Source organism: Pyrus communis, chromosome 2, assembly GCF_041283825.1.
Source record: "Pyrus communis isolate YQ-2024b chromosome 2, ASM4128382v1, whole genome shotgun sequence".
Lineage (NCBI taxonomy): Eukaryota > Viridiplantae > Streptophyta > Magnoliopsida > Rosales > Rosaceae > Pyrus > Pyrus communis.
In genome coordinates, this window is record NC_142566.1 from 25,136,015 (window position 1) to 25,157,505 (window position 21,491).

The following is a 21,491-nucleotide window of genomic DNA, read 5'->3' on the forward strand; positions in this document are numbered from 1 at the left end:
ACCCCACCCCCACGTCCCCCGCAACCCCCAACAATCCTCATTCCCTTCTCTCTCCACGGCCAACTCCCCTGCAACCCCCCCCAAGCCATCGTGAACCCGGCCGATGAGATCTGGGCAATCGTCTTGCGGTTTGACGACGGCTGGGACTTAGGACTTTCTGATCCAGGGTAGTTTGGGAATAATGTTGCGATTTTTTCTAGGGTTTTTAGATGGGAGTGGGATAGGTCCAAGTGTGAAGGCAGCTGGAGCGGAGAGTTGTCGTGGTAGAGGTTCGAGAAGGAGTTTGAGGAGAGAGAAGGAGGGAAGGGGTTGAGGCACGTGAGGTCGCCGATGTGGTCGAATTTGAGGGATTCAGGGAGCGAGCAGTCTAAGGTTAGGTCTCTGGGGTAGGGTGAGGTGTTTGGGTTGCAGGGAAGGGGAAGGCTACGGGAAGAAGAAGATCGGTTTTTTTATTTATTTTTTAATTTTTTAGGGAAAAGTATTATTATATTTTAAATGAATAAAAAATTATTTTTTTGCCACGTGACACAAATTTAGCAGCCACGTCAGCTCTTAACGGACCAATGGATGAAAAATGTAACGGATGTATTATATTGAAATAAAATAGTACGTGAGATATAAAAGTGAAATATTTTGAAAATATTATATGAGGTTGCAATAGATCCCAAAACTGAGGCTGTAAAATGTAATTTACCCAATTTTGTGAGATATTAGAATTGAGTGGTTGGTTGCTTATTTACTATTCATATCTCGAAACTATCTAACAAGATTTATCTTATCTTAAAAACCTCGTTGAACAAAGTAATAATACGATTTAAGTTGATTTTAAAATTAAAATTAAATAATAAATCAACCGACCACTCACATTCCACAATTATCCTTCAAGATTTGTCCCGCAGAAAACCTTGTTTTTCTTTTCGATAAGTGAAAACCTTGTTGAGTAAGATATTAACGTGAGGTAAATAAACAAATGAGTGGGTAACGCCCATAATGGCAAAATGACTCATTTACCCCCATCATTTCCACATCTTTCTTCTCTTCGCTTGTCGTGCCAGTTTAACGACAACAATGGCTTCTCTAACTTTTCTCCAGCCGACCGGGAACTCCATCATCTCTTCCCGGTTCAAATCCCGGGTCAAACTGAACCCGCGCGACCAGCTCTTTTTCAATCCCACTCTTTCTTCCGTATTCAAAATCCAATCTTCTTCTTCCTTCAACCCTTCCCCATCCAAACCTCTCTGCAGCTCCGTCGTCCCCAGCGCCAACAATCCCAGAGTCCACCGCCGCAGAAATGGCTCCTCTACGCCCCAATCCACAACGTCTCGCGCCAATTCCCAAGACAAGACCCATCCTTTACGCAAGGACAACATGACCCAGCAACCAAATGAACCAAAAGTTAACAGAAATGAATCGAACACCCCAAATGTGAGCACCCCATTACGTACGAACACGAAAGATGTGGATTTGATGCGTTTGTGCGAAGAGGCTAAGGTCGGAGAGGCGTTGGAGTTTATGGGTCGAGGTGTTTCTGCCGATTACGGAGTTTTTTTGTGTGTTAATGGAATCGTGTGATGGATTGAAGTCGCTTGAGGTTGGGAGGAAGGTTCATGAGTTCATAAGCCATTCACCGTTTCGCGGGGATATTGAGTTGAGCACTAGATTGGTACAAATGTATGGGAGGTGTGGGAGTATGAGAGATGCACGCAAGGTGTTTGATAGAATGCGCGAGCGGAGCATGGGTTTGTGGCATTCGATGATCAGTGGGTATGCAGTGAACGGGCAGGGTGATGAGGGGCTGTTGTTGTTTGAACAAATGAGGAATTCGGGATTGAAGCCTGATAAGGAGACTTTTTTGGTAGTGTTGGCGGCGTGTGCTAGTGCGGAAGCTGTAGACGAAGGCTATGCGCTCTTCAAATCAATGACGAATGAATATGAGATTGTGCCAGAAATTCAGCATTATTTAGTACTTATTGATGTCCTTGGGAAGTCTGGTCATTTGAACGAAGTAGAGGAGTTCATTGAGAAAATACCATTTGAGCCTAATGTGGAAGTTTGGGAGGCTCTTAGGAAGTTTGCGCAAATTAACGGAGATATTGAGCTTGAAGATCGTGCGGAGGATTTGTTGCTTAGTATCGACCCTTCTAAGGCCAATGCTGACAAAATCCCATTGCCTCTGCAGAAGAAGCACTCGGAGATTAACATGCTAGAGGAGAAAAATAAGGTGAATGAGTATCGGAGTACAAATGAGGAGTATGAGAAATTGCAAGGTTTGAAAGGACAGATGAGGGAAGCAGGCTATGTGCCTGATACAAGATACGTGCTCCATGACTCAGGAGGCAAAAGAGCGGGCCTTGCAGTATCATAGCGAGCGTTTGGCAATTGCTTATGGTCTGATCCGTACTCCAGCCAGGCAGACTCTTAAGGATTATAAAGAATCTCCGAATCTGCGGTGATTGTCATAACGCCATAAAAATCATGTCGAAGATTGTTGGGAGGGAGCTGATCGTTAGGGATAACAAGCGGTTCCATCATTTCAGGGATGGGGAGTGCTCCTGTGGGGATTATTGGTAAAGTTATGCGCAATTAGTTCAGAGGAAGATTTATGGCTGGAAATTAAACTTTGTCGAAATTTATGAGTGTTGTTCGTTGTAGATTATTGTTGTACTTAATTCTTTTACACTTAATAGAAAACAAATTTACGAGATGTTTTGTTTGCTCGATTAATTCTACGTTTTATTCAGGATGTTATTGAAACTAAAACGAAGGAAGTGATTACAGGGATCAAATCTCTTTACTGAACTTTTGCCTTCTCCATATGTACATTGAATGAGAATCTTCTCTCCTAATTATACGTTGCCCTGTTTGGGTACCTCTTCTACAAAGTTGTTTAATCGAAGATTTCTGCTACCTTAATCGGTGGAACTGAAGCTTCGACGATGTCTAAGGAAGGGATTTAACCTACAAATGGACTATTATTTATTCAGTTCTTAATGCATGATTAGTATTTATTTATTCATAAACCCATCTAATTACACTTGTCCTGTTGTCTTGTGGGGAAAGAGATCTTCTCCGGATCTCTTATACGAAGGCTACCAAATCAAGTGATTCGAACCTTTGAAATTTCATCCAATGACAAAAAATTATTATAGCTTTTAAGAGATCAAAATAGGTGAGCTATTGAATGAAATTTCAAAAATTCGGATCACTTGATCCGATGATCTTGATGGAAAAAATTCAGAGAGAATATCTTTCCGTCTTATGGTATATGCTGATTGAATAATGGATTATGTGGTTTCCATTTCAGTCCAATACAACATGATTATTCTAACTATTCTACTACAAAGTAGCAACAATGATGTGTGTAACACGTGCCAACGAATGAGAATATTTGAAACGCAAGGGAATTTCATTAAAATCTGGATAATGAAAACAATCTAAAGAATCATCTTTTCATAGTTTATAAAGATTTTGGTCTCACTTTATCTACTAAAATTCAAAAGTCGTTACTTTGCTTTTTGAAACTCGATTTTGAATTTCGATCTCACTTTGTCCCTTGAAACTCAAAAGTTGTCAATACACTCTCTGAAACTCAATATTTAGTCCAGTTTGACTTGTTTCTATGTTTTCTATTAATAACAGTTAAGTTTACTTATGTGTCATAATTAACCTCTACTCATGGTTGACGAGGCACAAGCATAAAGCTCACTAATCCAATCAAATGGTGCCACATAGATTGAAAAAAAATAAAATTAACTTTCAAACATTGTATAACATATTTGGAAAAAAAAGAGAAAAAAAAAAAAAAAAGAAGAGGCAAGAGTAAGAAAAATAGCAAAAAAAAGTCGTGGGTTTAATCTCTCCATCCCCTTTCTCTCTCCATCTCCAGCCACCATATCATTAGTTCTAGTGATTTCGTTGTTTCTTATATTCTTAATGGAGGTGATCGGTGAAGACAGAAGATGGTTCTTTTTATTCTTTTTTACTATTCATTTATTTCAAGGGGAAAGTTGGTATACCACCAATTATAAATTTTGAATGGATGAACTTATTATAAAAAATATAAATAAGACAATGTAAAGTGAATTTTGAGTTTCAAAGAGTAAAGTAACGAGTTTTGAGTTTCAGCGAGCAGAGTATGATCAAATTCAAATGTCAGGGCAATAAAATGGTGACTTTAATTTTAAGTTTCAAAAGACAAAGTGACGAAACAAAATCGAGAAATCGTATCTTCAGGGGATTCAAAAGAAAACTAACCCAAGCTTTGTCAATCGTTATTGGCAATTAATTTAGAACATGTGTGATTAAACTTATTGATTTATTTTGTTAAATATTCATATATAATAGTTGCGCCCCCCTTTGTAGTATCCCCTTGCCCCATAATGAAGTTGATGAAACCTTTTGTGGGACCTTAATGCAAATGGCAAATTTCCTTGTTAAATCAGCTACTTGGATCCAAAATAGTAGTAGAGGTAATAACTCTAGACAACAATTGTTAACAAAAATGTGAAAGCTGGATATCCCGCGTAAGCTCAAACTTTTTAGTTGTACGCTGATGTTTTCTGGGGACGACATGCTCGCCATTTGTGGCAGCGTCTTTATGTAATCCCGTGTTTCATGCTGTCTGTTGATCTTTGCATGTATATTAGCCTAGTCTGGCCTTCTTTGCTCTCGGCTGGCCTTTGTGCCTTGGTAATGAATCTTTGCTTCAAAAAAAAGAAAGGGAGTTTTAACGAAAAACTCACAGTGCTATTCACTTTAACGAAAAACCACATTTTTACACTAAAAAGTCAATCTTGGTACTATTCACTTTACCTTTTATTTTATCCTTATCATTAAAACTCAAAGTTTTCAAGCCCTTTTCATTAGTTTTCCTAAAAAAAAAAAAATTAAAAAAAAAAGATCTTGAATAGATTGCAAAACTAGGGCAAGGTTACATAGACATATTAGTTCAATTTGTCCTAACTGTCCTTTCTGTAATACAGATAGTGAGTATCAAGCTCATTCGTTTAATTACAGTAATCCTATTGGTTTGTTGGATTGGTTGCAGGAGCGTGATGTTTCAGGTAAAGGAAAACTTCCCAGCCTTAGTGAGGCCCTCCTAATCTGCTGGTAAATTTGGAAAGATAGAAATCATGTGGTATTTAAGAATGAAAAACCTTCTCCTAATAGAGTTCATATGTTAGCTTCAATCATGGGTAATGACTATATTCAAGCTAACAATGAAGTTAGGTTGGCTAGTAAACAAAATCTAAAGTTTAGATGAACCTCCACATAGAGGGCAGCTGAAAATCAACTTTGATGGGTCTGTTATTAACTCCGACGCAGCGGCCGACTTTGTGATCAGAAATGAAGAAGGATTTCCAATTGTTGCTGGAGCAAGAAGCGTGGTAGAGAATAGCATCTCTTTAGCTGAAGTTCTAGCTTGAGGAACGCTCTTTGGTTAGCTAAAGGGAAAGGTTTTAAGAAAGTTTGTGTGGGATGTGATTCTAAACTTATTGATGTAATCAAAGGTTTCTGCGAGACCCCTTGGCGTTTGAGGAACATCATTGAAGACACCAAGTGGTTGGTGACTACATTTGATGCCATTTTATGGAGCCATGTCTACATGGAGTTCGAACTCCATCAGCTGTCTAATCTAACATCTAATCTAACAAATCTTTCGTTAAAAAAAAAAAAAAAAAAAAAAAAAAAAAAAAGTTAAAAATGATAAAGTTTTATTCAAAAAGTAATGTTTTTCACGGAGTAAAATGGAATCTTCCGATTTTTAAATGGGTGTATGGAATGGCTTCAAGCTTTATGCTTGGGCAAAGTATTGTACCTTGGCGGGGCTGTGAGCATTGCGTCTTGGTTGATGGAAGCAGCTTTTATGCTTATGTAAGGTGCAATTAATTATAAGCGGAAGCAAAGCATCAGCATCTCCCTTCGCTGAAAGAACAATTAATGGTAATGGATCTTTTCTCCTGTTTTATTATTCACTGTTTCATGAACTATATATATTGTCATTTGTCAAGACCCTTCATTCATCAGCTTCCAACACTCTAAGCCTCCACCCTTCTTGTGTCCTTTAGCTATTTCTGTATTCTCTGCTCTCCTCTTATCTCCGTCATCCCTCGTGCGAGTATGGATCCTGCAAAGGTGTTAGAAACTCTCTACACTTTTCCGGTGGAGGGAATACTAAGTTCAGTCGCTTCACTTGCTGCTCAAGAAATCAGTCTTTTCCGAGGATTCAAAAAAGAGCTCACTAAGCTTCGTCAATCGGTATTTGCAATTCAAGACTTCTTAGGCGATGTTTCGTTCCAGCCACGTCAAAGGGGCAAGGCGGTGGAGGACTGGGTGAAGAGACTGAAAGAGGTAGCTCATGATGCTGATGATGTATTGGAGGACATCAACTACGAAGTTCTCAGGCGTAAAGTAGAAATTCAAAACCACATGAAGAAGAAGGTACTTAACTTCTTTTCGCTCTCCAATCCCATTTTATTTCGTCAAAAGATGGCCCATAAGATTAAGAACATCAATGCGTCACTGGCGGCTCTCAAAAGTGAGGCACCTTTCATTGGCTTAGTTGCGAAGACAGTAGATCAAACCCCTCCTGGTATGGGGAACAGAGAAACCGTCTCAAGCTTCGGTCACGATGAGAAGATCATTGGAAGGGAGAAGATTGTGTCGGATATCATTGCAACCTTGATCGAGTCCAAGAATCAGGAAAAGTACCTTTCAGTTAAGGCCATTGTGGGAATGGGAGGACTCGGAAAAACGACTTTGGCAAGATCAATATTCAATGATGATGCTATCGGTAGACATTTTGAGAAAAAAATGTGGGTTTGTGTGTCTGACCCTTTTGATGTTAATTCGATTCTAAATCGGATGTTAGAATCCCTTAACTCAAAGAGGACAGGACTTATAGCTCGGGAAGCATTGCTGAATGACCTCAAAGAAGGGTTGACAGGGAAGAGGTATATTCTAATACTCGATGATGTTTGGAACGAAGATAAAAAGTTATGGAGTGATTTTACGAGTTGTTTGTCGAGACTCAATTCTGCTCCCGGAAGCATTGCCATTGTTACTACCCGCAGTGGTAATGTTGCATCAATCACAGAGACAATGCCAAGTTGTGATTTGGAGAACCTTTCAGTAGATGATTGTTGGTCCATATTAAAGAGTGAAGCATTCCCAAATGGTGCTCCTCCTTTAGATCCAACTCAAGAGAACATTGGAAGGGCCATAGCTGCAAAGTGTGTTGGTGTACCATTGGTGGCAAAGGTATGCATCCATATATTGTCATATTCACCCTTGCTGTTTTGTATTTTGCTTTCTATTTTAATATATAACATAAGCATAGAAATAGAGGGACGTGCGGGGGATTTTTGGGTGTAATAGGTGAGGTTAGATGACCTGCATGCGGTCACTAACAAACCAATTTTACTAGAAAAGAGAGTTAATGGACTATGATCAATAAAAAAATTGAATAATACTTGAATTTCCTCCTTGGGAGATGTGCTCAATTTCACATTTGCATATAAATTTACGAAAAAAATTTAATATTACTGTTATTTGAATGTTACGAAAAATATTTACCAATTGTTTAAATTTTACGAAGATAATGTATCTACTATTTTTTGTTTAATGAATTTTAATTTACCTATTGTTCATATCTTATAAAAATAATTTACATATTGTTAAATTTCACAAAACAATGTATATTCAACTGTAATTTACCTACCATTTAATTTCAGGTTAAGTATAGAAATCTACCTAACCTTTAGGGTCGATTTAAAATTGGTCCTAACTTTTTAAAATATTCCGATTGAATACTTTAGGTATTGAAAATTAGACATCCGTTAGGTCACTGACATTATGTAGTAAAGTTATCAGTGTAAAGTGATGGGGACAACAAATAAATTGAAGGGCATGTTCGAATTTTTACTATCACATCATCTATGGAGCTCTAAATTGTCAAAGCTACACCTTTTATCCAAGCATGCCCTTCAGTTTATTTGTGCATGTCGTTACTGACACTCTAATGACCTAACAAATGTCCAACTTTTAAAACGTTAGGTAATTATTTGGAATGTTTAAAAAAGTTAAAACCAATTTAGAATTACCTCTAAAAATTAGGTGGTTCTACGTACTTAACCCTTTAATTTAATGAAGATGATGTATCTACTATTTCTTGTACATGGATATTAATTTATCTATTGTTTATATTTTATGAAAAAAATTACTTATTTTTTGTTTTTATGACAATAATTTACCTATTGTTTAATTTTTTATTTTTTTTACGAAAATAATGTTTTTACAATTTTATTTTTACGAATATAATGTACCTATTCTTAAATTTTTTCTGAAAAAATTGAACCTATTGTTTTTAAAAATATAATTTATGTATTGTTTTATGTTTACGAAATTAGACTGATAGATAGAACTAACAAAACAGTACGAAGACTAAATAGATAGATTTTAATGCGCTATTAAGTCAAAATTAAATAACGGTAGGCTAATAATATGCGTGAGAGTAAGAAATGTTTATAGAATGTAGTGGCACCACCCTATTAGGTAGTGAGCGTTACCATCTTTTTTCGCACAAGTCACGTCATCATGGCTTAACAATAATTAATTAGTTTAGTTTTTGTCCATATAAAATAATAACTTAATAAGTAAATTACAATTCCTTCCAAATTTGTTCCCATCAAATCTTGAGATCATTGTCCATGGGCTCGGTTCCTCTCCGGAACCTTCACCTCAGTGGAAAACAGGACTCGGTTCCCTATATATGTCCATGGGCTCGGTTCCTCTCCGGAACCTTCACCTCAGTGGAAAACAGGACTCGGTTCCCTATATATGTCCATGGGCTCGGTTCCCTATATATGTCCCCACATATAAGGGACCTTGAGTGGAAAACAGGACTTACAATCTTGATTGAAGCTTTTAAAGCTTTTAATTTTAATGCTTTTAATTAATTAAAAAAATGTTAACATAAACAGAAGAATGTGCTCATGGAATGGAAAATGGGGCTCATAATTTTGATTGAAGATTTTAAAGCTTTTAATTACGGGAGTTTTAATGAAAAGCCTGTGGTGCTGTTCACTTTAATGAAAAATCACATTTTTACACTAAAAAGTCAAATATGGTACTATTCATTTTATCCTTTATTTTGTTCTTATCGTTAAAACTCAAAGTTTTCAAACTTTTTTCATTAGTTTTCCTTTTAAGTAATTAAAAAAAATGTTAACCTAAAAAAAAAAGTGCACCTAATCAAATTATCATAAAAAATCATAAAAACTTCAAATTTAGATTCTACTATAAGGACTCTCCCGTTGGAGGCAATATTCCTTTAGGAACACAAAGATTTCCTTTAAGTCCTTACATGAGTACTCAAAAATGGGGTTGAGAGTCCCTAAATAAGGACTTCTATTGGAGATGCTCTAAGAAGGGTGATAAAGCTTACCATCTAGTAAGGGTGATGAGCAAATTCGGACTCTTGTGGTATGGTTTATGCCCGGAAAACAAGAGTTGTTGGGGTCTAAATTTGAAGAACTCTATTGAACTTAATTTTAATCCTTGAAAAAGATTACTCTTATATTAATACCTTGCGTAAGATTATAATCTAATTCTAGTCCCTTACTCAATGTCCAAGTCGGAAATGGATCCTCTCCGGATCCACTATGTGGATAGTACCTGATGAAAACTGGCCGCACGATATATGATGAGCAGCTGAGATGTGAGGGTCCTAGGGATCCCCACAGAGTGAATCCGGAGGGGATCCATTTCCGTCTAAGTCAAAGTACATTTACCTCATATTTAATTCTACTTTTCATTTGATTCATCATAATATATTTTGATATAGATGTCTTGTCTACTAATTTAATTTCAATAGTATAATTGATATACTTTGTGTTATTCATTTAGGTACATTAAGTCGTTTTTAATTCATTATGATATTTCGTTACATATATTTAGATACATTAACATACATTTCGGTACAAACATTTAGATACATCTTTTAATATATTTAGGTACATCTTTTAACACAAATATTAGGGAGCAAAATTGAACTTTTCATCTAGTGAAAACAAAGTTGAGATTCAATTAAACTATTAACTTTTGTGTTAATAGGTATTGGGAAGCGTGATGCGTTCAAGTGATTGGTTGTTGATTCTAGAAAATGAGATATGGCAATTACCAAAAACAGAGGATAGAATCATGTCGGTTTTGAAGTTAAGTTTTGATAATTTGAAGTCTCCATCCTTGAAACAATGTTTTGCATATTGTTCAATTTTCAAAAAAGATTTTCAAATTGAACGGGATGACTTGGTCCAGTTCTGGATGGCTCAAGGATATCTCCTTTCGTCTCGCACCATGAGTATGGAGGACATAGGCAATGAGTATTTTAATATTCTATTGCATAACTCCTTATTTCAAGATGCTGGAGAAGATAAGTACGGCATTATTACGGATTGCAAGATGCATGATCTTGTGCATGATCTTGCAGTGGAAGTATTCAAATCTGAAAGCTTGACGCGAGGCTTGGATCAGATGGATGATGATGAAATTGAGATTCAGCATGTTGCGCATATTTCTTCCACTACAATTGAAAGAATTCCACAAGGGAGTATTAGGAAATTGCGGTCGTTGTTTGTTGATTGCGAGGTCCCTAGTAACTTGTTTGAAAGGTTTAGAGGTTTACGGATGTTGAATTTATCCGAGACTAAAATTGAGGAGTTGCCAAGTTCAATTGGAAAGTTAAAACGCTTGAGGTATCTCAACATTTTCTTTACAAGAATAAAAGAACTCCCCAAATCTATTGGCAAACTCTATAATCTTCAGACGTTACAAATGTATACAAACATGCTTGAAACGTTTCCTAAGGAAATGGAAAATTTGATCAACTTAAGACATGTTGATTTCAAGGATGTGAAAGTTCCATTTGGGATGACAAGATTGACTCATTTGCAAACGCTACCTTCTTTTATATTGGATAGAGCAAGGCGTCATAGACTTGATGAGCTAGGTGGGTTAAATGAACTGAAAGGGAAACTAGTTATTGGATCATTGAAATTTGTGAGGGACAAAGAAGAAGCAATGAAATCAAAATTAGTGGAAAAGGCAAACCTACGAAAATTGATATTAAAATGGGGGAAAAAAAGAAATGGCAGTTTTCTTGACGAGGATATTCTTGAAGGACTCCAACCGCACCGCAACTTAGAAAGCTTGACGATTGAGGAATTCAAGGGTACTAAATTTGCATCTTGGATGATGAGAAATTGTCGAGTAACCAATCTCCGTCATTTGAGAATTAGGAGCTGTGAGAAATTGGCGAGCTTGTGTTGTGGGTTAGAATATTGCCCCTCACTTGAGACGATGAAAATTAAGAATTGCGGCAATCTAGAGTCCTTCCAAATTTCACCATCCCAATCTCTTCAGGTGTTGAGGATAGAAGATTGCCCAAAGCTAAGATGCACTTCAATTCAGAGTCTGCCCTCACTCCGTGATTTGGTTATTGAGAGATGCACTACTCTCGAGGGGGACTTGTCTTTAAACGGTTGCACATCCCTCCGTGAATTGAGAATTGAAGACTGCGATGGATTCATAAGTATACTGAGTGGGCTCCATTCTTGTACTAGTCTTCGCAAACTGGATATTGGTAAATGTCGAAATTTGAGGACTTTGTCGGGTCATGGGCTACAAACCCCCGTCTCTCTTGAGCGTATGGGAATATGCGATTGCCCTAATCTAGAGGCTATTCCCAGTTTAGACAACCTCACGTCCCTCACTGTGTTGATTATTTCGGGATGTGATGGATTAATAAGTCTACCGAGTGGGCTTGCATCCTGCACATCTCTTACCCATTTGGATGTCAGCAATTGCCTTAATCTAGAGGCTATTTCCAGTTTAGACAACCTCACGTCCCTCGCTGAATTAAGTGTCAACTACTGCGACAATTTGATATCTCTGGCGGATCACAATGTGTCCAGCTTACAATCTCTTTCCTCTTTAGATTTATCTTATTGTGGGAAATTACAATATTTGCCCAAGGGGCTGCACTCTCTATCTCGTTTGGAAGAGTTGTGTATCGGTGCCTTCTGCCAAGAGCTCGATTCTTTCCCTGATTTTCAGGTCCCATCGAAACTGAAAGGATTAACATTGCACGGGTGGCCTAAGCTCAAGTCTCTGCCTCAGCAAATTCAACACTCTGCTTCTCTAACTATGTTGGAAATTTGGAATTTCGATGGTCTGGAGGCTCTTCCAGAGTGGTTGGGTAACCTTACATCTCTTACTAGGTTGGAAATTGGGCAATGTAAGAACCTGATGTATCTGCCTACGGTCGAAGCTATGCAACGCCTAACCAAATTGCATGCCCTAGGGATTATTGGGTGTCCCCAACTGAAAGAAAGATGCGCCAAGGACAGCGGCCCAGAATGGCCAAAGATTTCTCACATTCCATTTCCGGGGTAATTTTTATTTTTGGAGCCCTTATTTTTATCTCCAATCAATTATGCAAGTATATTTTGTTCAAAATTCTTCATTCACTCTCGTTTTCTGCAGAATATGATTGTCACTTGATGATTCAAAAGGAGCTTACCAGAGTGATGACGGAACCTGTCATGAATCGACCATCTATCTATTCACCGTTGTGGGAATCTCAAGTATCTATCGGCACTGGGGAAGCCAATCCAAATTTTACTGTTGCGTAAAATTTCTGGCATTTCCCAGAGTCAAGTGTAGGTTTCTTTCCCGAAACAGCAATTCATGATTTGTTCTCTTCTCTTGTCTGCGGTTATTCTGTATATGTTATAATGTTCAAATATGTTCTAAGGCATGTTGCGCATGGTTGTTACTTGTTATGGTGCAGATATACTTTTGTACAAGGTTGTGTTTCTTCTCACTGTGTGCACGTCCTCTCAACTTACACACTTTTATTAGACCAATTTTATGGAAGGTAATCTGTTTAGTCAATATGTAACTTCTTTGTTCAAAGCTTTCATCCTTAAATAAAACCATGTCAAGTTATCTAGAATACATTAATCACAGATAAATTGGATTTTATGAAAGGAGAGCAAGTGCAGAATAACGGAAACTTAGATGCAAAAAATAGCTGATTTCGGTCTGTCCATGGTTTTTTTTCCAGTGGTAATGAGACTTGTGTGGTGACATCGGTCATGGGCAGAGCGGGTTATCTTGATCAAGAGTATGTTCAAATTTCCGTGTGCCCGTGTGCTATTAGATTTTTTATCATGTTATAAACACAAATGCAAGAACAGTGAGTGGTTTATTTGTGATTACATTTTTTGGTCTGCAGGTACTATAGTTATCAAGGGTTGAATGAAAAAATTGATTTTTATGGGGTTTATTTGTGATTACACTTTTTTACGGGGTTGTGTTTCATCTCACTGTGTGCAGGTTCACCCAACTAACACAGTTTTATTAGACCAATCTTATGGAAGGTAATCTGTTTAGTTAAAATGTAACTTCTTTCTTCCATCTTTCATCCTCGAATAAAATCACGTCAAGTTATGTAAAATACGTTAATCACAGATAAATTGGATTTGTATTTCAGCTTATTTAAGAAGGGAATCTAGTAAGAGAATTGCATTAAGAGAGGAGGCAAATCCCAGCACAAGGAAAACTGGGACATGAAATTAGCAGATTTCAGTATGTCCATGGTTTTTACCAGTGATAATGGGACTCGTGTGGTGACATCAGTCATGGGCACAGCGGGTTATCTTGATCCAGAGTATGTTCAAATTTCCTTGTTCTTTTAGATTTTTTTTATCATGTTATGAATGCAAATGTAAGAACAGTTAGTGGTTTATGATTACTTTTTTTGGTCTGCAGCATGGGTTTTGTGCTGTGTCATGTCAACTAACACAACGTTTGGAAATGGAGGTGCCTAGGCATCCAGAAAGAACTCCAGGCTAAAATGAATAAACTCGTGTTACGATTTCACCATACCATAGTTCACCTAGAGTGATTTCCAGATGTTCAGATTCCACACATGCAGGTTCCATGACTGCACCATGCTAGGTAGCTACAAACTCTCATTCATCCCATGTTCAAAACTTGGTGGGTTAAAAATGGGTGTGGGATCTGTAGTGCAGTGAATCAGTGTAAGCTACATACTAGTATGTATCTATATTGTCCTCAACTTAATCACTTTTGTCCAATACTTGGGGTTGTGTCACAGCACATCACCCTAACAGGAACATTGTTTGAAATGCTTTGACTAGAAAATACGTTGGCTTGACCAAATTGCTCTAGTATGAACATTGCATTATCCATTGATTGACGTACACTAAGCATCCCCATGTAATAAGGATCATTGTGCAGCATGAGGTTACAAATCCACACTCATATACGTTTTTCTGTTTTTTTGGTCGGGACATTGTCACGCGTTTTAAATACCTGGTAGTTCATAGGCTGCAATGAGACAGAGAGATGATCTCAACTGGTTTCCTCGTCCTACTGCTCTGTGCAAGTTTTGTTCATGGAGAGTGCCCAATAGGTTAGTATTTCCTTTAACGAAAGCGAATGGCATTGCGTCCTTCAGATTTATATTTTCTATCTGCTGATAAGTTATTTTTAGATTAGATTCAAGCAAGCTCTAGAAGAATATTGTTGTTCCAATACTTGGATCATTACCATCAACAATGGCACTGGATGATTCAGAAGGGTCTTACCAGAGTGATGACGGAACCTTTCATGTGTCGACGATCTATCTACTCACGGTTGTGGGAACCTGAAGTATCTGTCCACAGTAGGAAAGCCAGTCCAAATTTTACTGTTGTGTTCTAAATTAAAAGAAGCAATCTGCTCGACTGGCCCAAGATTTCTTGCATTTCTGACAGTCAAGTGTAGGTTTCTTTCCCGAAACAGTAATTCGTGATTGGTTCTGTTCTCTTGTCTTAGTTGCATTTAGTTTGCAAAATCATACACTTTCTAGCCTCGTGGAAGAACATTAATTTCTTTGCTTTCACAATCTTTTTGGAACAGCACTTTAGACTTTTGTGGAAATTAAGCTTTTTAGTCCTTAAATATGAGTAAATAGAAGTACATTTGCAACTGTTTACCAATCCGTGGTCATTCTGTATATGTTATAACGTCCCATGTGCATTCAAATATGTTCTAAGACATGTTCCACATGGTGTTATGGTGCAGATACATTTTTATGAGACCAATTTTGTGTAAGGTAATCTGGTTGTCTATTCGGAAATGTGAGAACCTGATGTATCTGCCTACGGTCGAAGCTATGCAACGCCTAACCAAATTACATCAGCTAGTGATTGATTCGTGTCCCCGTCTGGCAGAAAAATGCGCCATTTACCGCGGCCCAGAATGGCCAAAGATTTCTCAAATTCCACAACTGACTGTGAGGTAATTTTTATTTTTGGAGCCCTTATTTTTATCTCCAATCATTTTGTTCAAAATTCTTCGTTCACTCTCGTTTTCTGCAGAATTGATTGTTTGATGACTGTCACTTGATGATTCAAAAGACTTACCAGAGTGATGACGGAACCTTTCATGAACTGTTGTGGGAATCTGAAGTATCTATCGGCAGTAGGGAAGCCAATCCAAATTTTACTGTTGCGTTCTAAATTAAAAGAAGCAACCCGCCCGACTGGCCCAAGATTTCTTGCATTTCCCACAGTCAAGTGTAGGTTTCTTTCCCGAAACAGTAATTCATGATTTGTTCTGTTCTCGTCTTAGTTCCACTTGGTTTTCAAAATCATAGACTTTCTAGCCTCGCGGAAGAACATTAATTTTTTTTGCTTTCACAATATTTTGGAACAGACTTTAGGCTTTTGTGCAAATTAAGCTTTTTAATCCTTAAATATGAGTAATTAGAAGTACAATTGCAACTGTTTACGAGTCTGCGGTTATTCTGTATATGTTATAATGTTCAAAATATGTTCTAAGGCATGTTGCTCATGGTTGTTACTTGTTATGGTGCAGATACACTTTTGTACAAGGTTGTGTTTCTTCTCACTGTGTGCACGTCCTCTCAACTCACAGTTTTATTAGACCAATTTTATGGAAGGTAATCTGTTTAGTCAATATGTAACTTCTTTGTTCAAAGCTTTCATCCTCGAATAAAACCATGTCAAGTTATCTAGAATACATTAATCACAGATAAAATTGGATTTGTATTTCAGCTCACTTAAGGAGGGATTCCAGTAAGAGAATTGCATTAGGAGAGGAGAGCAAGCGCAGCACAACGGAAACTTAGATGCAAAAAATAGCAGATTTCGGTCTGGCCATGGTTTTTTTTCCAGTGATAATGTGACTTGTGTGGTGACATCGGTCATGGGGCAGAGTGGGTTATCTTGATCAAGAGTATGTTCAAATTTCCGTGTGCTATTAGATTTTTTATCATGTTATAAACACGCATGTATGAACAGTGAGTGGTTTATTTGTGATTGCATTTTTTGGTCTGCAGGTACTATAGTTATCAAGGGTTGAATGAAAAAATTGATTTTTACAGTTTTACTGGCCAACCTGCTATCATAGAAAGTGATGATTTTGTCCACATAGTGCAGTGGGTGAACCCTGAGTTCCAGAATGGGATTTAACAACTATTTTGTATCGAATGATTCGAGGAGAGTTCAATGTGAATTCGGCCTGGAAAGCTTTAGAGACCGCAATGGCATGCACAACTATCACCTGCCAACATAGTGCCACCGTGGGTTTTGTGCTGTGCCAACTAACACAATATATGGAATAGAGGTGTCTAGGCATCGACAAAGAACTCCAGGCTCAAATGAAGAAACTCATATTACGATTTCACCATACCAGAGTTCACCTAGAATGATTTCCATTGGTTCAGATTCCACAAATGCAGGTTCAATTTCACCACCATGCTAGGTAGCTATTTAGGCTTTACCTTTGCTGGTTCCTACAAACTATCTCATTCATTCCATGTTCAAAATTTGATGGGTTAAAAATGGGTGTGGGATCTGTTGTGCAGTGAATCAGTGTAGGCTAAATACTAATATATATCAATATTGCCCTCGAGGTAATCACTGAACAATGTTTGAAATGCTTTGACTAGAAAATACGTTGGCTTAACCAAATTGCTCTCTTAGTATGAACATTGAATGATCCATTGATTGACGTAGACTAAGCATCTCCATGTAATAAGGGTCATGTTTCATGTAAAGTTGTGCAGCATGAGGTACAAGTCCACACTTTCATATATGTTTTTCTGCTTTTTTGGTCGGAACTTGTCATGCGTAATAAATAGCAGGTAGTTCATAGGCTGCAGTGAGACAAAGAGAGAAGAAGATCTCAACTGGTTTCCTCGTCCTACTGCTCTGTGCAAGTTTCGTTCATGGAGAGCACCGAATAGGTTAGCATTTTCTTTAACTAAAGCGAATGGTATTGTGTCCTTCAGATTTTCGATGTGCTTATAAGTTCTGTTTTAGTTCAGATTAAAGCAAGTGCAAGAAGAACGTGGTTGTTCCAATACTTGGATCCTTACTGTCAGCAGTGGCCCTCCTCCAAGTTATAGTGCTCAAACTGGTATGGAAGCTGAGAAGAATAAGAAAACCAAGTACCATTTTATACCTTTGACACTTATTCAGTTAGAACCGGCGCTCCTACTATGGTGTAGTGGTATTCCTAACCAGTTAGTTTGAACTCATATCTTTTTGTCTACTTAAGCTGCAGATGGAGATAAACGTAACAAAACTCCTGTAGCTGCAGGTTGAGCTCCTGATGAGAATCCATCATAGAAACTTGGCCTCATTTATTGGATACTGTGATGATACCTATAAGTTGGCACTTGTATACAAGTACATGCCTAATGAAAACCTAAAAGAATATCTCTGATCAGGTATGTAATTCTATATTTTACATAGCATTGTCCTCCAACAGAGGGTTTCAAAATATTGAAGTGTCACGTTAATGGTTGCAGATGCAGATAGAAGCTCACATAAACTTGGGAAATGAGACTTCAGATAGCGTTAGATAGGTGCTTAGTGTTATTTTGTATGCTACTATATATGCACAATCCAGTATTGAAACGGTTGGAAATCGGTGCGTTTTGGGAGGAGCTCGATTCTTTCCCTGATTTTCAGGTTCCATCACAGCTTGAAGAATTGGAATTGTGCGGGTGGCCTAAGCTCAAATCTCTGCCTCAACAGATTCAGCACTTGACTTCTCTAACATCTTTGGCTATTTCCCTTTTCGATGGTGTGGAAACTCTTCCAGAGTGGTTGGGTAACCTTAAATCTCTTACTCTGTTGGAAATTCGGCATTGTGCAAATCTTCTCTATCTACCTACGGTCGAAGCTATGCAACGCCTAACCAAACTACATGAGCTACATATTTTTAATTGTCCCCGTCTTGGTGAAAGATGCACCAAGGGCAGTGGCCCGGAATGGTCAAAGACATCCCACATTCCAAAAATCATAGGTAATTTTTTTCCTCCAAATTGACTATCCATCTATAATTTGTTCAATTCTCTTTGCTCACTTTCTGTTTTCTGCTGTATTAAGTATTAACTGAACATATTCCTTGATTAGTTGAAAGATGGTGATTTGAGCCATTCGGCGCCTCAACGATCCAGCACGGTTGGATATTCATGGTTTTCATCTTTAAAGAAAAATATGTGCATCGAGGAGTAGTAGCTGTCACGAAGTTGTGCAAGATATTGCTCTCATCCTAATTGCTTCAAGTTTCATACTGAAAAGAAAGTTGTTAAGTGTAACGTTAATCGCAACAATAAACATTAACAAGGTTAAGTCTTTCGGCATCATAACTTGTTTTCGATTATAGTGACTTGATTTTGGTTTTTTAGTTTTCAAAATACTGTAATTGCTCGTAATTTGCCTGTTAGATTAAAATTTCAATTTTTAAAAATTAGATATTAAAAAAAAAAAAAATCATCAAAGATCTCTATATGAAACTTTATTTTGAGCCTTGTAGAAATTTTCAAGAACACAATTAAGCACTGAGTAACCTGTTTGAGGACAATGGAATATCCTACAATGGTCTTTAGGTTTATTGTACTATTAAAAAGTGGCAGCCCTCAATTATCATTAGTTGTTGATTTGTGTAGGTGATGTAGAAACCATATAATCCAAACAAATCCAATAATTTTATCGTTAGGAGAATCAATTAGTGTGTAACTAAATTGGAATGATCGATAAAGACAACTACTTGACCCAAACAGCACAATAATTTCAGTTTGGCAAATCTGTTGCTTCCAAATCATAATTTTAAACCATAAGAAAACTCCTTTCCATAACTAATTGCAACCTGCATGGGTTCATTAACTCAATGGTAGGCTTGTTAATTCAAGTATATTCCTTTTAAAGCAAACCAATTCAATTGACACTTAAAAAGGAAAATTTTATTTGAATATAAGTAACCTCTCTCTACACCCAACAGAGAATATGATGGATTGGATAGCTAAACTTGTAGGTGAGTTGTCAAGAGATAGTTTCGATTTATTCCTTGGTCTTCTTTGGAGTATGTGGAAAGAAGGGAACTCCTTTTTGTGGCAAGGAAAGGCACTCGAACTGACGGAACTACTTTGTCGGGCAATTAGTTGGATGAAAGAATTCCAACACTGGCATGGAAAAAATGAAAAACGCAGCTGTAAAGTTTCTCAAAAATGGATGAAGCTGGGAGAAGGATGGAAGTGTAATTTTGATACGGCTTGGGATGAAAATAGAAGTATTGGTGGCATTGGGGTGGTGATTCAGAATGATAGGGGTGATTTTGTGGCGGCCTTGGCAAAGAGGCATGATGCTATTCCTTCCCCTCTGCTGGCCGAGACTATGGTAGCTAGGGATGCTCCTTGGTTGGTCAAGGAGAAGCAATTACAAGCCTTGGTTTTTGTAGGGGATGCGTTACTTGTGATGGCAGCTCTTCAACAGGATAGTTAATGGGATCACTCGCTGTTCGGAAATATTCTAAATGATACTCGCTTGATGATTTAGGCATTGCCCCAATGGAAAGTTGGTTTTAGCGGTAGGGAGACGAATAAAGTGGCGCACAGATTAGCACGAATGAGTTTGAGTTGTGATAATCCTATTATTTGGTTTGAAGAACCTCCTGATGTAATTGTGGATCTTCTAAATGAGGATAGCAATTCCTAATTTGTTTAGTGCGGGATACTCTTTTTCCTTTCGACCGGGTTAAAATTCCTCGCAAGGTTTTATCAAGGCCCACTGTATGCACTGACACACCCCGACCGGGATCGGAGCGTGCTGGCCGTCACACGAAGGTGACGTAGCCATGTGCACGTGCGGAAGCTAATAAAGTAGTAATATAAAGGTACGAATAGTTAAAACTAGCATACAAGGTACTAAAATAAGTGCTAGCAAGTGAGATACAAATTCAGAGCAGGTCTATAGCAGCCCAAATGAAAAAGACAACAGTAGTACGCCCGAAGGCGACCCTACAATGGTGGGTGTCTGTCAGAATCGCCGAAAAGCCCTCAGGGAAAACCACCGCAACGGCTAAGCAACTAGAACCTGGAGGGGCGCAAAACAAAAGCGTGAGTGGGCAAAAACAAAGCTTTCGAAAACCATTTATAAAATACTTTCTAACCCCTCACCGTAAAACCTGTATACTTCCCAGAAAAATATATACGCATAGTACAAGTGCTAAGCATGCTCAAATATATGCCATAAGCTCAGTTATATGCCATGTGCTCAATAATATGCCATGCCGACATCTCATAAAGATATGCAAGCGCTCAGGTATAATCATATCAATATCGTGTAGTCTGGCAGCCGGAGTCACCTAACGTGACCTGTACGACTGCATATAGAGCTCTAATCTCAATCTCAATATCTGAACCTGACCACGAGTCGGACCCACCTAAAGTGGTCTGTACGACAGGACTGGGTGTAAATAAGTGCTACGATCACGTGAAGCCTGGGCGAATAATCGCAGGTCACCTACGAGTCGGAACCACCTAATGTGGTCTGTACGACAGGCCTGTGCACCTAGCTTGGATCCAAGCTGAGCATAAGGTGCGGGAGGTGAACATCACGTGAAGGCCTGTGCCCTGCTCAGGGCGGGAGCACTAACACCGGGGGTGCAGGTTACGAGCTCTCTAAACATCTCAAACATACTAAAACATAAACGTGATTAACGCTTACCTGGCACTTACCTGCGCGTCCACAGCACCCAATATGCATATGTATTTATGTGCCACTACTAATGCATGTGATGATGCATAAACGATAATAATAATGTGCATGGCATAAAACAATCAACTTCCTTATCTACTTTCTGGGAATATAAATGTATATAGGTATATACGGAAAACAAAAGCCCACTCACTGGTATGTAGAAGGGTCGTAGCCCCCCTGTCTCGCGTGTGCACGCTCGTCCTCGGGGTACGTGTCACCTAAATGCGAAACAACTATAAAAACGTTAACTTTAAAGTACATAACCCATTTCTCGAAATAACTTCTCATACATTGCTCAAAATGGACAAATGAATATACCAATGTGCTCTACACAACCTCAGGATCACA

At 38.1% G+C, this 21,491-nt stretch overlaps 1 protein-coding gene and 1 pseudogene across 50 annotated transcripts; both read left to right on the forward strand.

Moving 5' to 3' along the window:
* Positions 1-973: 973 nt before the first annotated feature.
* LOC137749010 (pentatricopeptide repeat-containing protein At2g15690, mitochondrial pseudogene) lies at positions 974-2,799 on the forward strand (annotated as a pseudogene).
* A 3,123-nt stretch (positions 2,800-5,922) lies between these two features.
* On the forward strand, positions 5,923-18,754 carry LOC137747129 (putative disease resistance protein RGA3). 50 transcript variants are annotated; one of them, XM_088689017.1, is made up of 20 exons: positions 5,923-7,260; positions 10,114-12,449; positions 12,544-12,719; positions 12,851-12,937; positions 13,127-13,186; positions 13,399-13,442; positions 13,556-13,732; positions 13,834-14,022; positions 14,408-14,500; positions 14,582-14,849; positions 15,154-15,369; positions 15,450-15,649; positions 15,949-16,033; positions 16,149-16,329; positions 16,433-16,857; positions 17,240-17,341; positions 17,418-17,545; positions 17,656-17,827; positions 17,909-18,408; positions 18,519-18,754. In XM_088689017.1, exons 1-3 carry the CDS (start codon positions 6,121-6,123, stop codon positions 12,548-12,550), a joined length of 3,483 nt encoding a protein of 1,160 aa, XP_088545143.1. In that variant the 5' UTR covers positions 5,923-6,120; the 3' UTR covers positions 12,551-12,719; positions 12,851-12,937; positions 13,127-13,186; positions 13,399-13,442; positions 13,556-13,732; positions 13,834-14,022; positions 14,408-14,500; positions 14,582-14,849; positions 15,154-15,369; positions 15,450-15,649; positions 15,949-16,033; positions 16,149-16,329; positions 16,433-16,857; positions 17,240-17,341; positions 17,418-17,545; positions 17,656-17,827; positions 17,909-18,408; positions 18,519-18,754. The 50 variants fall into 50 exon arrangements, with proteins under 50 accessions (XP_088545143.1, XP_088545066.1, XP_088545150.1 ...); XM_088688940.1 differs by having other exon boundaries at positions 17,423-17,545; XM_088689024.1 differs by having other exon boundaries at positions 17,244-17,341.
* The last annotated feature ends 2,737 nt before the right edge of the window (positions 18,755-21,491 follow it).